This window comes from Hippoglossus hippoglossus, chromosome 11 (genome assembly GCF_009819705.1).
Source record: "Hippoglossus hippoglossus isolate fHipHip1 chromosome 11, fHipHip1.pri, whole genome shotgun sequence".
In the NCBI taxonomy this organism is placed as follows: Eukaryota; Metazoa; Chordata; class Actinopteri; order Pleuronectiformes; family Pleuronectidae; genus Hippoglossus; species Hippoglossus hippoglossus.
The window spans coordinates 8,165,080-8,178,797 of record NC_047161.1 but is presented as its reverse complement, the minus strand read 5'-3'; the positions used below and the strand labels follow the sequence as shown (position 1 = coordinate 8,178,797).

General features: G+C 41.6%; 1 protein-coding gene across 6 annotated transcripts in view; it reads right to left on the bottom strand.

Moving 5' to 3' along the window:
• Window positions 1–13,718, bottom strand: part of csmd3b (CUB and Sushi multiple domains 3b) — a 319,867-nt gene that overhangs the window by 55,680 nt on the left and 250,469 nt on the right. For all 6 annotated transcript variants that reach the window (XM_034599800.1, XM_034599798.1, XM_034599797.1 and 3 more), the window contains exons 24-34: window positions 13,465–13,533; window positions 13,047–13,203; window positions 10,430–10,621; window positions 7,320–7,446; window positions 6,653–6,855; window positions 6,106–6,297; window positions 5,642–5,780; window positions 4,930–5,117; window positions 3,746–3,864; window positions 3,131–3,206; window positions 2,875–2,991 (exon numbers count right to left, since the gene is read on the bottom strand). In XM_034599800.1, coding sequence (XP_034455691.1) covers window positions 2,875–2,991; window positions 3,131–3,206; window positions 3,746–3,864; window positions 4,930–5,117; window positions 5,642–5,780; window positions 6,106–6,297; window positions 6,653–6,855; window positions 7,320–7,446; window positions 10,430–10,621; window positions 13,047–13,203; window positions 13,465–13,533 — 1,579 coding nt within the window. The remainder of the gene's footprint in view (window positions 1–2,874; window positions 2,992–3,130; window positions 3,207–3,745; window positions 3,865–4,929; window positions 5,118–5,641; window positions 5,781–6,105; window positions 6,298–6,652; window positions 6,856–7,319; window positions 7,447–10,429; window positions 10,622–13,046; window positions 13,204–13,464; window positions 13,534–13,718) is intronic.

Here is a 13,718-nt window from a genome sequence, read left to right as displayed (position 1 = left end):
TCTCTTTTTCAGGTGATCGCTGTATCTTCAAACCAGTCATAGGGTCTCTTAAGATGCAAATCCGGAGGGGATATCTGGTTACATAATGAAAATTTGTGTTTGAGGATACATAACATTTATTTCAGAGTCCCCAGCTCTCTGAACTGACTATGAACACACTCACATCTCTACATCTCCCCCGCCTCCACCCCTCTCTCGCTCTCTTTGGCCCCAATGGCTGAAATGTTGTAAAGGATTCAATGTATACGCTGCCAAGGACGTTATGCTAAAAGAAGGTCACCGGTCACTTTGCACAAGGATGTTTCTCTATGTGAAGTTCTTTTAAAGTATGATCCTCTTTTTGCTACAACATTGCTCTGACTCACAGAAGAGTGATCTTACGTGAAAATTACAAGCACTGGAGAACAGATACAAAACAGCGTATTTTTCGTTTGGCATTGAATCGTCCCTGTAGGTGTGTAGGGACAATTCATCAAGCAGGAGTTTAGCTCTGTATGATAGATGAATCTAACCTCTTAAAGGCCTGTCATGGTTGTGGTGGGGTGGACGTAAAAAATGATAGGATTCTGCCAGTCAGCAGAAATAGTTAAAGGCTTTGACGGTGTATAGATTTTAAGGAAATCCGAATGATTAAGGTTCGCTGGGCTACTGACAGACTGTAGAGCAGGTGGAAGAGCACAAAGCTGAAATTGTTTCGGGGCAGCACATATTTCAGACAGGACGACACAAATGCAGCAACATCCACACACGGATTCATGAAGCATTTACGCACACAAAGAACAGCTTACACACTCTAACGTTTATCAGAGTGGATTTTACCTATGATGAGATAAGAAAGCACAAAATATATATGTACCAGCACACTCAGTGAACACACGCAAAGGCTCATGGGTAGTGAACAGCCTCCGCACTGCAGTCACATACAACCAAAGCAGGTATGTTCAGTCGTCAAGGTTGTAACCTGTCAAACCACTTGACTTTTTATTAGGTGACTGAAATTATTTCTCTGTTAGATTGAAAGGCTTCTCCTGGTCCTGACATCAAACGGAGAAAGCCCGGGCATCGATCCCTGTGGAGCTGCCATGCCTCTCGATGAGCTGCCTCAGCAGGGGGGGGGGCCTGAGCCACGTCCTAATTCAACAGGCGGTGTTGTATCTCCACAGGGATAAATTCCAAGGGCTTTCCCCACCTGGTGTTGAAATCGAAGGAGCCATTTGCATCGTACTTTCTCTGATCTTCAAGTGAGTGCTTCTATGAGCCTGTTACCTACAATTCCAGTAAGATCACATATAATAGGCACGTTATTGTCTATGAGAACGACAGCTACTTAAAATAAAAAACCTTGGGCATGTTGTTAGTCAGCAACTTAACAAAACAATCTGTCTCTTGCTCTGCGTGGGAGACTCAGGGAGAACGTCTTCGTGTCTTATACAATATGTAGGGCAACCAAATGTTAGCTCCACTCAGTCAAAACATCGTGGAGCTGACACTCCAAAAGTTGCTATGCAAATATAATGAGACAGCAACTGTCAATAGCCTCAGGGAAGCCTGCTATTTATTCATAATAACACAGGACACAATAGGATATTATATCCACCAATTACTGATTGTGTATAAAAAGCTTGGACCCATTGAGCTAACCAATCCTCTATCCAATCCACGTCCAGCTGAGCAAACACCAATATCTCATGAAGACATCAGAGGAAGATGCTAGTAGGTGGATCTTGAGTCTGGAGTGTTATCTCAAACTATTTTAAGGGTCAGGAAAGAACATGGACTTTAATGTTCAACCTTATATTGATTCTGCTTGTAGACGCAATGATAAAAATCTAATTTAAATAAGATTAAAGATGTAGATGTACCTGTATTTTCCACAGATTTTATGAACAGAGTCGGAACTTGAATCTGTCTAATTCAGTCCCATCAAGCTGGAATGTGACCTCTGATGATGTCATCAGAAAACAGGGTTACCGAGGAATTACTGTTTGCTGCTCACCCAAAACTTAAGAGGTGACACTGTACTACCTGGGGTCCTTAAAACGCTTGAAAGAATCCTCCATTTGTAGTTAAATAACTATGGTAATAATCTGACTTTTGAAAATATTATGTCTTGACTACACCCTCTGCAGCCTCCCCCTTTCCCAAAATGAGCTCAGCTTTACAACACAGCCTCGGTTAATGTGAATAATCCTCTACATGTCTACAATATTCATATCTTCATTATGTGGCGGTTATGTCCGGCTCAAAGAACTCCGATCAAACATGGAAAGATAAAACCAGCCTCGTCTTTGAATGTCACATCAATGATGAAGCCCTGACCTGGATTCAAATAAATGGCCAGTGAGCAGCTTTTGATCATATGTAATATCTGAGCTGGTTTTTCACTGCAATTTAAAAACCCTAAAGAGGTCCCACCACGGCTTCTAGCATGCGCCTGTATGAAATCAAACATTTTTCAACCTTCCCATTCTGTGCTTCAATAATGGTCTTTTGAATACAATAAAACACAGTTTGATCTTTTTTTTTTAATAATGCCTGTAAAAAGGTAAATATGTGGTGTTAAGGGTAGGGTTTGAGCAGTGCTCTTTCTGTTATAGATTGTTTTGAAGTTTGAATCGACAGTTTTATTAACAATCATGGAAAAACGAAAAGCAAAGAGACTAAGACACTTATACGTTGAGTCTTTCACACAAAGGACGCAGTCAGAGATGTGTGTGCAATAAGAGAATTGTGATCACACGTTTCATTCTCAACTGTCGTGTCTTCACCTCCACCTCAGAGTGCTGTACAGTTACACACGAGTGACTGCTTCTTACTGCAATGCAGCATGGGCAGCGTGATATTGTGTTACACTCTGTGTGTCGATAAACTTACCGAACTCTCTGGGCACAGCTATAGAGTAGATGCACGTCTGACCAGAGGTGTAGTTTCTGGGGAAATTAGGAGATAAAACGGTCCCATCTGATCCCGTAGAACGACTTCCACAGGGCGCTGAAGAGAGGAAACACACACAGAGTGAGGCACACAGTCACACTCACATACAAAGTATACAATACCCTGTGAACATAAACACACAGTTTTTCTTCGCTGTATGTATTTTTTATTTCAGTCTGTGTTTTATGTCTGTTACCTTGACAACTAGGCAGTACCCTGTTCCATCCAGGTCGGCCATCGTCTCCCATGCTGCAGGTCAAAGTAGAGTAGCCCTAAAGAAAAAGAAAAAAATAATATTTACACTGAGAAAATGAATCAATCCAACTTAACCAACCTACCACTCAGAGAAGTAATCAACCAACTAACAGATCACCCAATCAACCATTCATTCATTCATAGAGCCAACCACCCAACCAACCCAACAACAGACCAACCCACCAGTCCACCGACTATCCACTTGAATTAGGAATCAAACCAACATTCCAACCAACCACTCAAAGAAGAATCCAACCAACCCACCAACCAGCCATCCATCCGATAACCAGATTGAGTATCGAGCCAACCATCCATCCATTCATCCATCCATCCGATAACCAGATTGAGTATCGAGCCAAACCATCCATCCATTCATCCATCCGTCTGATAACCAGATTGAGTATCCAACCAACCATCCATCCATCCATCCATCCATCCATCCATTCAAAGAAGAAACAAACCAACCATCTAACCAACCAACCATCCATCCATCCGATAACCCACTTGATTATCCATCCAACCAACCCTCATCCACTCATTCAGCCGTCAGTTGTACCTGCAGAACATATCCTGCTTCACAGTAGAAGGTGACAGTGGAGCCCAGCTTGTAATCCGATCCCAGCCTGGTTCCATTCAGAACCACACCTGGGTCGAAGCACGATTCCCTCAGTTTGGCTGGAAAGACACAAAGAGAATGGGTGAGAGGGAGGGAGGATGAGGGAAAGAAGCAGCGACAGGCACACATAAATAATCAAATTCAAATCACAGTCAAATTAATAATAACTAAGTCCCCAGTCATAATCAAATGAAGCAGGGTCTCCGTTGGCCTTTTTAACAGTCTGTCTGACTTAGCTGCCTTCGCCAGAGATGAAGCGAGAACGATAACTTCATCCCCTGGCTTTTGTATGGTACACGAACCTTGTAAATTATGGCTTTGGCCCCCCTCCCAAAAGATTAACAGCCACTCTGCATCAATTTAAGATTTAATTCCTGAGTCCACGTGTAGCTGGTGTTGATTCTTTTGTGCAAGTGAATCAAACTGACCTCTGTGATAGACTCTAACAACAGACACTAATTCAGAGGGGACACGGCGGTGAGAGCAATCATTCTTTTTCATCGCAGAATCCGCATGAGACGCCGTGTCATTAGTGTGGGAGACCTCACTGCGTATACATGTGTAGTGCATGTTTAATGCAGTGGTCTTTGTTAAATGTAAGAAATTAAATATTTCTAAATACATTCTGGAGACATCCTGGTATCACGGGACACATCTGAAACATGTGCTGTCACATTCGCTGTGAAAACCGAAAATAGAAATTTCCCAAGCTGCTTCAGTTACGAAAAACCGACAGGACAGAGGAGAGTCCCTGTTGCAAACACATCAGTGGATATTAAAATGATTCTTTAAACAACTGACAATTACAAAGTGGCTATAAAAACAGCGCCACCTGGAGATAATGTTTTTTTTCATGAGGAATACAGGTGTTGTACTCCAAGATATAAACCGTGACATACTTAATAGAAAGAAAAAAACTATGTAAGAGATGCATTTATCAATCCTAATACACAGAAGAAGGGCTGTTTAATATTTAAAAAAAACATTTTATCTCCCTGAGAATGAAAAATCTGTGGTTTGTGTTATCGTCTTTTGTACTTTTACCTTTTTTCAGTATTTTAGAGCCTATTCAATCAGTATTCACTTGACATAAGGGAGGTGGAACTATTGGCAGAATATTTTACCTTTGTATTCCAGGTGGAAGCCCGCGTAAGACACAGACCCATCACTGCGGAATGCTAAATGCATGGTATTTGAACTGCTCTCGATCCGCTCTGGGAGTTTGCTGTCCTGGAAGCTACCAATCAGAGGACTGTTGCTATCCGGGCCGTCATAGATATACACAAAGTCATAGTTTGGCTCGATGTTGAAACTAGAGAAGGATGAAGGAAACACAGGTTGGGAAACAGATGGTGAGAAACATGGGTAGAGAAAAAAGAGCCGTTACTGACATGTAGTTTTACATGTGAAAAAAGTTCTTGACAGCCATTATGTTGCAGAACAGTAAAAAAAAACATGATATTTACAAACCCTGTATCCTCCGATTACTCTCTGTGGCTAAAAGACTCATTTGTGATAATTCTTACTCTAACTGTCCGTCCCTCAACTAATGGTTGTGATTGGTTATGACGTTTGGTCTTTTTGCCAAAAACAATCACAGTGGAGTGAAAATAATTGCATTGCATTTTTCCCTTTTTTCTAGCTCCAGGAAATTAAAAAGATTTCAATTGTGCATAAGTTCACAAAGAGTCCAGGACATAGAGAAAGAATTGTGTTGTTCATATAATTCTGCCCAATCCAGTGTGATGAGGTGTATTTTCATCCTATATTCTCCTACATTTTACTGTATTTAACTCAGTATTAATACAGGCTTTCATCATCTGACTTGCTGGTTACCTGATGAAGGCCAGCGACAACACGTAGTCAGAGTTGACGGCGATGAGCCAATCGCAGTCCTTGGAGTGAGGGTAGGGATGTGGGTAGTTAGGAGAGAGAATAAACCCATTGGAGCCTGTTAGGTTTCCTCCACAGGGAGCTATGACGGGAAGACAAGCAGCGGTAAGTCTAACAATATCATAAAAATTTGAATATTCTATCAAACGCAACCATGCAGGGTAAAAAACTCATTTGAATTCAGCCGGGACGATGTTTTATTATTTTAAGTTACAGGATTTTCATTCAAAATGACAAGTACCGAGCAGATATTTGGATAATGAAATAATATCATATTGTATGTGTTAAGTAGTGGAAACTGAACATTATCATTTTTTTGATACAGCCTCCCTAAACAACCCCATCTGCTGTCTATGCAGTACATCTGATATTTGACCTTATAAATAAATGGAGGCTGGACTTCTCACCTATGCAGACAGGCGGGCTGGGCTGCCAGTAGTATCTGTTATCCACTTGTATACAGGTGATTTTGTCGTCCCCCTGGAGCTCGTATCCCGGGTCACACTGAAAGGACACAGAGTCCCCCGGCTCGCGGCCATCTCCGCTCCGACTGCCATTCATCGGTACGCCTGGGTCCCTGCAGGCCGTGGCCACCGAGCCTGCAGAGGGAGAGGGAGGACGGGGAGGAAACGAGACAATGGAGGAGAAAAAAGAAAGTAGAATTACAAAAAATATGTTGCACCGGATACCTCCAGCTAGTAAGCTATGGGAAATATCTGCTACGATCATTTTTGAAGGGTCATGTAAGATTTTCATGTTTTCATGTTTAAACTTAAGACTCGCTAGTAAGAGTCTGGTAGAAACTAACAGCATTATCTGAAATCTCACACAAATTAAAGACAGGATACAACTTCAAAGCAAAATAACAAAATGAACTACAGCGGGAGGTTCAGTCCCATCACGACTTTCTCATTTCCAAAACCGTTTGGTGCATTAGTCGTGGACAAGACGTACTGGAGAACTGGATAGCGTATCCCGACTTGCTGATGTAGAAATCGGTTTCGAACTGAACAGTGACCGTGTTGAGTGTGGAGTGAATCCCTTCGGGGAGCAGGGACCCGCTGATCTCTGACAGAGACATCTCGTTTTCAGGCGGCCCGTCCCAGACCTTCAGCATGTCGTGGCTGGCCTCTGTGTCGAAGGCCAAGAACTGAAGACTGCAAAAAGAAGAATAATGACACATATAAAAGATCATTAACAGGAAGCTTTTTATTCTCAAATTACAATATAAAAATGTCAAAGCTGTCTTTGTGGGGAAGACTCATAGAGAGGCTATTCATTTGATTTTGATTTTTGAAGGTTAAACACATTTTGGAAATATGAGGAAGTATATAAGCCAAAGTAAAATCAGTTTTATTTAAATTAGGTGTATCCTATCTGTAACAATTGCTTGTCCAGTTTACAATGTGCTTATTATATAAAAAATGTGTAGAGCATAATGCTTCAACAATCAGCATTTTCAGATATACAATGCATATAGCATTTGTTTTGTCATTTTCACAATCACATTTTCAGAATAGCTATTAACACTCAAGCTCGTAGGAAGTTATTATTCATTTCCAAGTTTTACACAAGTATTGGAGTGAAAATGAATGACAGTGTTGTTTTAACGATACCTTACCTCACAATATTTCCCGAGTCCACCTCAATGGTCCAGGTGCAGCGCAGATTATTGTCGTAGGGAAACGGGTATCCAGGTGAAAGAATCCTACCGGAAGACTCGCCCTTAAAACGACCTCCGCACTCCGCTGCAGGCATCGAGACATTAGACATTATTATTATGTACCAACACACAAACCACACAAATTATATTTATCACAGTATGGTTAGCACAAAGGAACACCAATCTTATACACAATCACTTCTGGTTAACCAAGGAGCAATTGGTGATTGTGTGTATTCAAGTGTGCAGGTGCCATATGACACGTCATGCAATCATCTGTCCACGGCCATGTTGCGACGTGGTGTTAGCACGCATCTCGAGTGATCCAATCACAGACGGACAGCTCTGAGTGGGCGAGTTCACACCTGACGTTAGGATGCGTCTCCACATTGACCCCCTTGTGATCACATCTCACTTCCTGTGTATGCAAATTAACACTTACACAGTTTCTGTTCCCAAAGAGCAAATTATGCTTTTTTTTAATGAGTCCAATTATACAGACGGGTTTATTATCAATGTGTTGGTGTGTTGGTGTGAGAGAGAGAGAGAGAGAGAGAGTAGGGTCACGAGGGGCTGAGTGAATCAATGAGCTATATGCCGCTCTACTATGAAATAATAATAATTTTACCTGATGTTAATGTTAATATCATGGTGGGGGGCCACAAATATATCAATGTATGGGAAACACTGAGAAGTGTAAAGATACTTTCAGTTCATTGTGAAACTGTAGCCGGTCAGGGGACGTCAGCTGAGTGGGTGGTCCCTCAGTGTGACCCAGGACACACCAGGTGTGTATGGGGCCTGATAAGTGATCAGATCTCAAATGCGTCATCAATGCATCTTGGGTGCGTTCACATCTGCTAGTGAGGAGGAAGTTAAAACCAGGTCTGAACAGGGCCCCTGGCAAATGTTTATCAAGGCAATTAGATCCACTAGGTGCACCTCAGTCGCCAATAAGCACTGATAAAACGATCACCACGGAGACAAATGAACGAGCAAAAGACGAGAGCTCTCGTCCTCTGTGTCCGTTTGTCTTTTTAATCTCTTGCTCACAGGAAGAGAGGAGAGAAGTAAGAAGAAGAGACAAAGTTCTGATCCAGCGTTTCTCCCTACATTAATGGCCACACATTATATAACAGAAAATAATTTGCCCCTTCTCTCTTTGTCTCTCTTGGTTATATATTTCCACTATCTTCACCCCCCTCTCTGCTTCTCCTCCCTCGCCATGTTCCTCCTCCCCCAGGCTCCCCTCCCTTCATCACTGGAATATATTATCTCAAGTAAAAAGAGCGATATTAAGAGTCGGGATGAGGGGAGGAGGAAAGAAGAAAGGAGAGGAGGCCAAAAGAAAGAGAAAAGGGAGCGAAGCCACTGGAGTAAGAAGGAAACACTCTGAGTAATAATAAGAAGCAATATAATATTAAGACTGGAGGTTAGCTGAGGTCACTGTGTGTCACTGCTAAAATATAAAGTCCAGGAATATCAGCCAGTGGTTTTATGACTCTTTCATTATTGATAGTGAGAAGGAGAGAGACTTATTAAGCTGAATTCCAAAATCTGAAGTTTCGGAGGCGGCGACGAAGCAAGAAGGTGCTTAAAACATCGGGCCTTGCTGTTCTGCTTATAGCTCCCATCTGGGCCACAGCTGCTGCAGCCATTTTGTGTGCGTGGATCTGTACAAGCTTAGCATTTGTTTGGGTTTAATTAGAAAATGTAATCATTCAACCAAAAATCGACGAGGAGGAAATGAAAATCTCTCCAAATAAGCTTAACATAATATACAAATCAAGGCATTTCAGGCACCACATCCTAATACGCTGATGTGTGTTTATTATAGTGTGTGTGCCTGTGTGTGTGTGTGTGCCTGGAATTACAAAGCCAGTGAAACCCCATTATTGGCCTGTTGACATTGATATTTGGGACTGTGGCGTGGTTATAATTTCCCATGAGTTTGAAGCCCTACAAAATGAATTAGAGAGACAATGGTGTTATAATGGAATATTCAGAAATATTTCGATACTCAAAGGGGAGTTGCATCCCAGTAGGTTTTTATTGTTTTTACCGAGAAATGGCCCATGCCTTGATACAGTGCTCTGCAGCAAAACTAAACCCATTAAAACGTGTTTATGAAGCAACACTAACAAGCAGGTTTCTCATGTAGCTCTTTATAGAGTAAGAATAACATAAAACATAGGTCCCAAACAAGCAGATACAAATACTGTATAATACAAGTAGATTGGATCTGTGTGCTTGAGTATAGAGTAGAGCATTGGGTGACAGTTCTGCAGAATAGGATCGGCTGTGCAGCAAGAGTCCAGCTGGTAAAACCTCCTGCACAAAAACAGCTCTTCACTGACACTTCTAAACCACCGTCGTGTGTGAAATCATGAGGAAATAAGAGGCTGGTTTAACAGGAAGCTGACCTTCGCCAGAGTATTTCATAGAGGAGCTCGGAGGGACTCTGCAGTGTATTGTAGTACAAGGTCTACTTCAGTGATACCTCCTGATATCATCAAGGCTGATTCATGCCTCTGTGTCGAAGCTACGCCGTAGGTGTGTGTAGGTGTGTGTGAGTCGCGCTGCAATTACACCACAGAAACGCTAGGGGCGGTAGAGTTTCTAGTTTTCTGGTATTGAGTGTCGTCCGGTTTCTGGTCCGCTTATTTACAAATTCTCTGGTTCAGAACTACCTAAAATGAAAGAAACCAACTTCCTTCGACACGTGCTTTGACTGTATAGTTTGGCCCATGATACATCCGCTGTCATGGAGGAGGCAGGGTTTATGACCTATACCGCAGGTGGCCACCTGGGGGCGATCAGGATGATATGGCTTCACTTTTGGGGAGCTGTCATGTCGTCCATCTTTATATACAGTGAAGGATATAAATAAATGTCCTAATAAATACTGGGAGAAAAAGGTTTATCCAAGTCTTGGGAAAATGTTAAGCTATTCAACACATACTTTTGTATACCGATGCAATGCCTGTAAATAGAAGTGGTATGAGACATAAAAAAATTCAGATGACTATATTTTAAGACTTTTTAAGGACAGGCAGCAGGAGACGTACCGATACAGGAAGGCAGGGGGTTGTCCCAGGCTCTCCTCTCCCCCGTCATACACTTCAGTGTGGTAGCTCCGTGCAGAGTGTATCCGGGCTCACATCTGTACGTGATGCTGCTCCCGGAGAAATGACCTTGGTCGTTGACCTTGAAGCCAAACTGAGGGACGCCTGGGTCCTCGCAATGAGACAATTCAAAACCTAGAGAGAGAGAGAGAGAGAGGACAAGAAAGATCTTTGAAGTGTGTACTTTTTAAAACACTCGCCCAGGGACGTCTGAGACCCACTAGAGAAAACAGAATTAGAGTTCCTTAGCGGCATGGCAATATTCCCTTAATATCTGGCACGCTGAAGTATTCTGTTTACGAGATCGCTAATATCACAGATCCTCTTGAGCTCTTATCCAAATTTAATAAAAGAAATATACAAAGATATATGAGCCATTGCAATATCAGGAATGATCCTGGAGCATGTATACACCTGATCCAATTTAAGGTTGTTTTTCACAGTCTAAGATCAGTTACTATGGTAATATCCAGAATATTATGTTTATTCATGTACATAATTTTGGAGAGCGGGATATGAAGAGGTGTATAAATAGCTTATCCTTCTAAGACGCTAACCAGGATTTGATCTTTGGGATTACTTGGAAGACAAGCTGTGCCAGGATTTGAATCATCTCCTGGAAAGACTGGAGTATATGTGCATGTCTAAGTCTGTAAAAATGGCCATTTGCAAAGCTCTACTTGTACCATTGTGGAATCTGAGCCAATCTGCAATCACCCTTACATTGAGTGTGAATGGCTGCCCGTCTGAAATTGCTCTTCTAGACATGTAAAGGAAAATAATCATGTACTATGCCAACAAAAGATACAGTTAGGTCAAGTTGAAGGAATCTGAAGCATTCAAGGGGGAGCTAAGTAAAAATAGCCTTTAATATCTAATGACTATTGAATATCAACAGTAAAAACATGCAGATATGTGCTACAGCCATTAAGGCTTATCAGGGCGAGCAGAAAATGGCCTTATACCTTGTGGTCATATGATCAGTATCAGTGCCAGACAGTCCAAGTTATATATAATATATATATATTTATATATTTAAGACATTTAATACATACTACAAAAACAGTATAGTTTTCTAAAAGATCAGATGTCCAAATAAAAGGATAGAAAATCAAGTTCCCCATTTAAACTTCGGTATTGAGCAGCTTTAGAGGTATATATGTAGAACAATCTCCTTTGTCAGAGTTTTTTGAGTCCGTCTCCTCCGTTTATTGAGGCTTCAACAAAGTCTTAGCCTGATACAATCACCGTGGTTAGTTTGTAATAAAGTGCCACAGGGACTTGGGGGTTGCCAGTTCTTGTTACATGGAAAGCCATTCAGTGCCCTGATGAAAGCCTTTATGGTTGAAATGGGTAGGGATGTTTTTTACCCTTTCGAGCAGCTCAGATTCCTTCAACTTGTCAACAAAGGGACGCTACGCACCACACCCGGGTAGCACTCCTAGATTATTGTTTGTTTGGCAAAATATTGTTGTTTTTTTATAGCACACTAACTTCTATGTGCATCAGTATGAGGAAGTTGAGGTGCTGAGAAGAAAGCGATGCGCCACTCCACTCACGTAGCAGAAACAACACAACTTCAAAGCATTATGCAAATCCTCCCGCATGACTCCGTTTATGCAATTCGATTATTTTAGAGTAAATATGCATCCAGGAGGGCACCGGGAGACGTGCGAACATCAGAGCGCACCATTAACACCCCACCCCGTCCTACGCCCAAACTCCAATCTCGGAAATCTTTGTTAATCAAACATGACAAATTTCTTCTGATCATTTCACTGCTGCAATTAGCGATCAGTTCTTTGATGGTTTGGCAAATTAGAACCATTTGGAGTTAAATTGATTCGGCAACTTTGTTACATTTGTCAGGAAGTAGAGCAGCTGTCACATGGTATTTATTCGCCAAATTGATGCGATGATGATAACGATGAGATTGAGTCTCCTGTGCTGCCTTTCTCCATTCCCCTGATGCGTAGTACTCCTACTATGAATCATGTCCAGTCCAGGTCATGGTATTAATTCAATCAAAATAATAATTTAATCAAGGCATTATCACTGCTACATGAATAATCAACAGTTTGACTTGGCCTCTACCACTTATGCTACTGTTTGTGCAACATAGGATAAAATCCACAAGCTAGGGTCTGGTTGGTCCACTTCCCCGAAACCATATCCATAACCAAATCACAGCATGTGTTAATATTCCATTTATCATCACTGCTTTTATAGCTGAGAGCAAGCTACTAAGTTATTTCTTCTATCCATCCTTCTAAGTCTACATAACATTGTAAACGCTGCAAGTTGGTCCAGTTTACTCTGCATGAGTAGAAGAGAAATAGTTGTTTCCCAACACTGCCATTTAAATTGGAATACTCAGCTTGAAGAAGAAATAACTTTTACCAATTACAATTTTGTTTGAAATGCATTAAGTTTCCGAAAAAACTTTTGTTAGACACGACAAACCTACAACTTCAGTAAAGTTATAAGCTCTTTTTTGACATTGAGGCTGTACAAATGTAAAAAAGTTTGTAAAGGTTAGTCATGTTCCCTGTAAACTTACTTGAATAAACCAGTTTGAATCCTTCCCCCGCACTCTCTGGATCACTGTAAAATTCCAGCCAGAGATGGTTTGAAGTGGAAATCAGCGTCAGGCCCAACATGGACGTTCCTGTGAACGCTCCAAGAACATGGGCTGCGTTGTCTTTGCCATCATAAATCTGTCAAGACAACAGTGCAATGCAGATTCATGAGGACCAACAATAAACAGAGTTTTTAAAATCCTCTATGACACAGAAACGAGACAGGGAGAATGACAGACCGATCGTCAAATGTGTGTGTGTGTGTGTGTGTGTGTGTGTGTGTGTGTGCGCGTGTGTGTGTGTGTGTGTGTGTGTGTGTGTGTGTGTGTGTGTGTGTGTGTGTGTGTGTGTGTGTGTGTGTGTGTGTGTGTGTGTGTGTGTGTGTGCACGCGTGTTTACCTTGAGTATATCCCCTTGGGCGAGATGAAAAGTTCTGGCAGAGATGTTGATGCCTTTCCCAGCTTGCACCTGAAGTCCACAGGAAATCCAAAATAGATTTATTGACCAACAAGGCAGACAACAAATGTATTCACAGAGGTTTCCACACGGCCTCATAAATTCCACCAACTTCTATAACGACTTCTACATTAGTCCCAGTGTGCAATATTGTGTCTCTATTACCTTTTTCTTTAATAAGAAACCCTAAAGCAGAA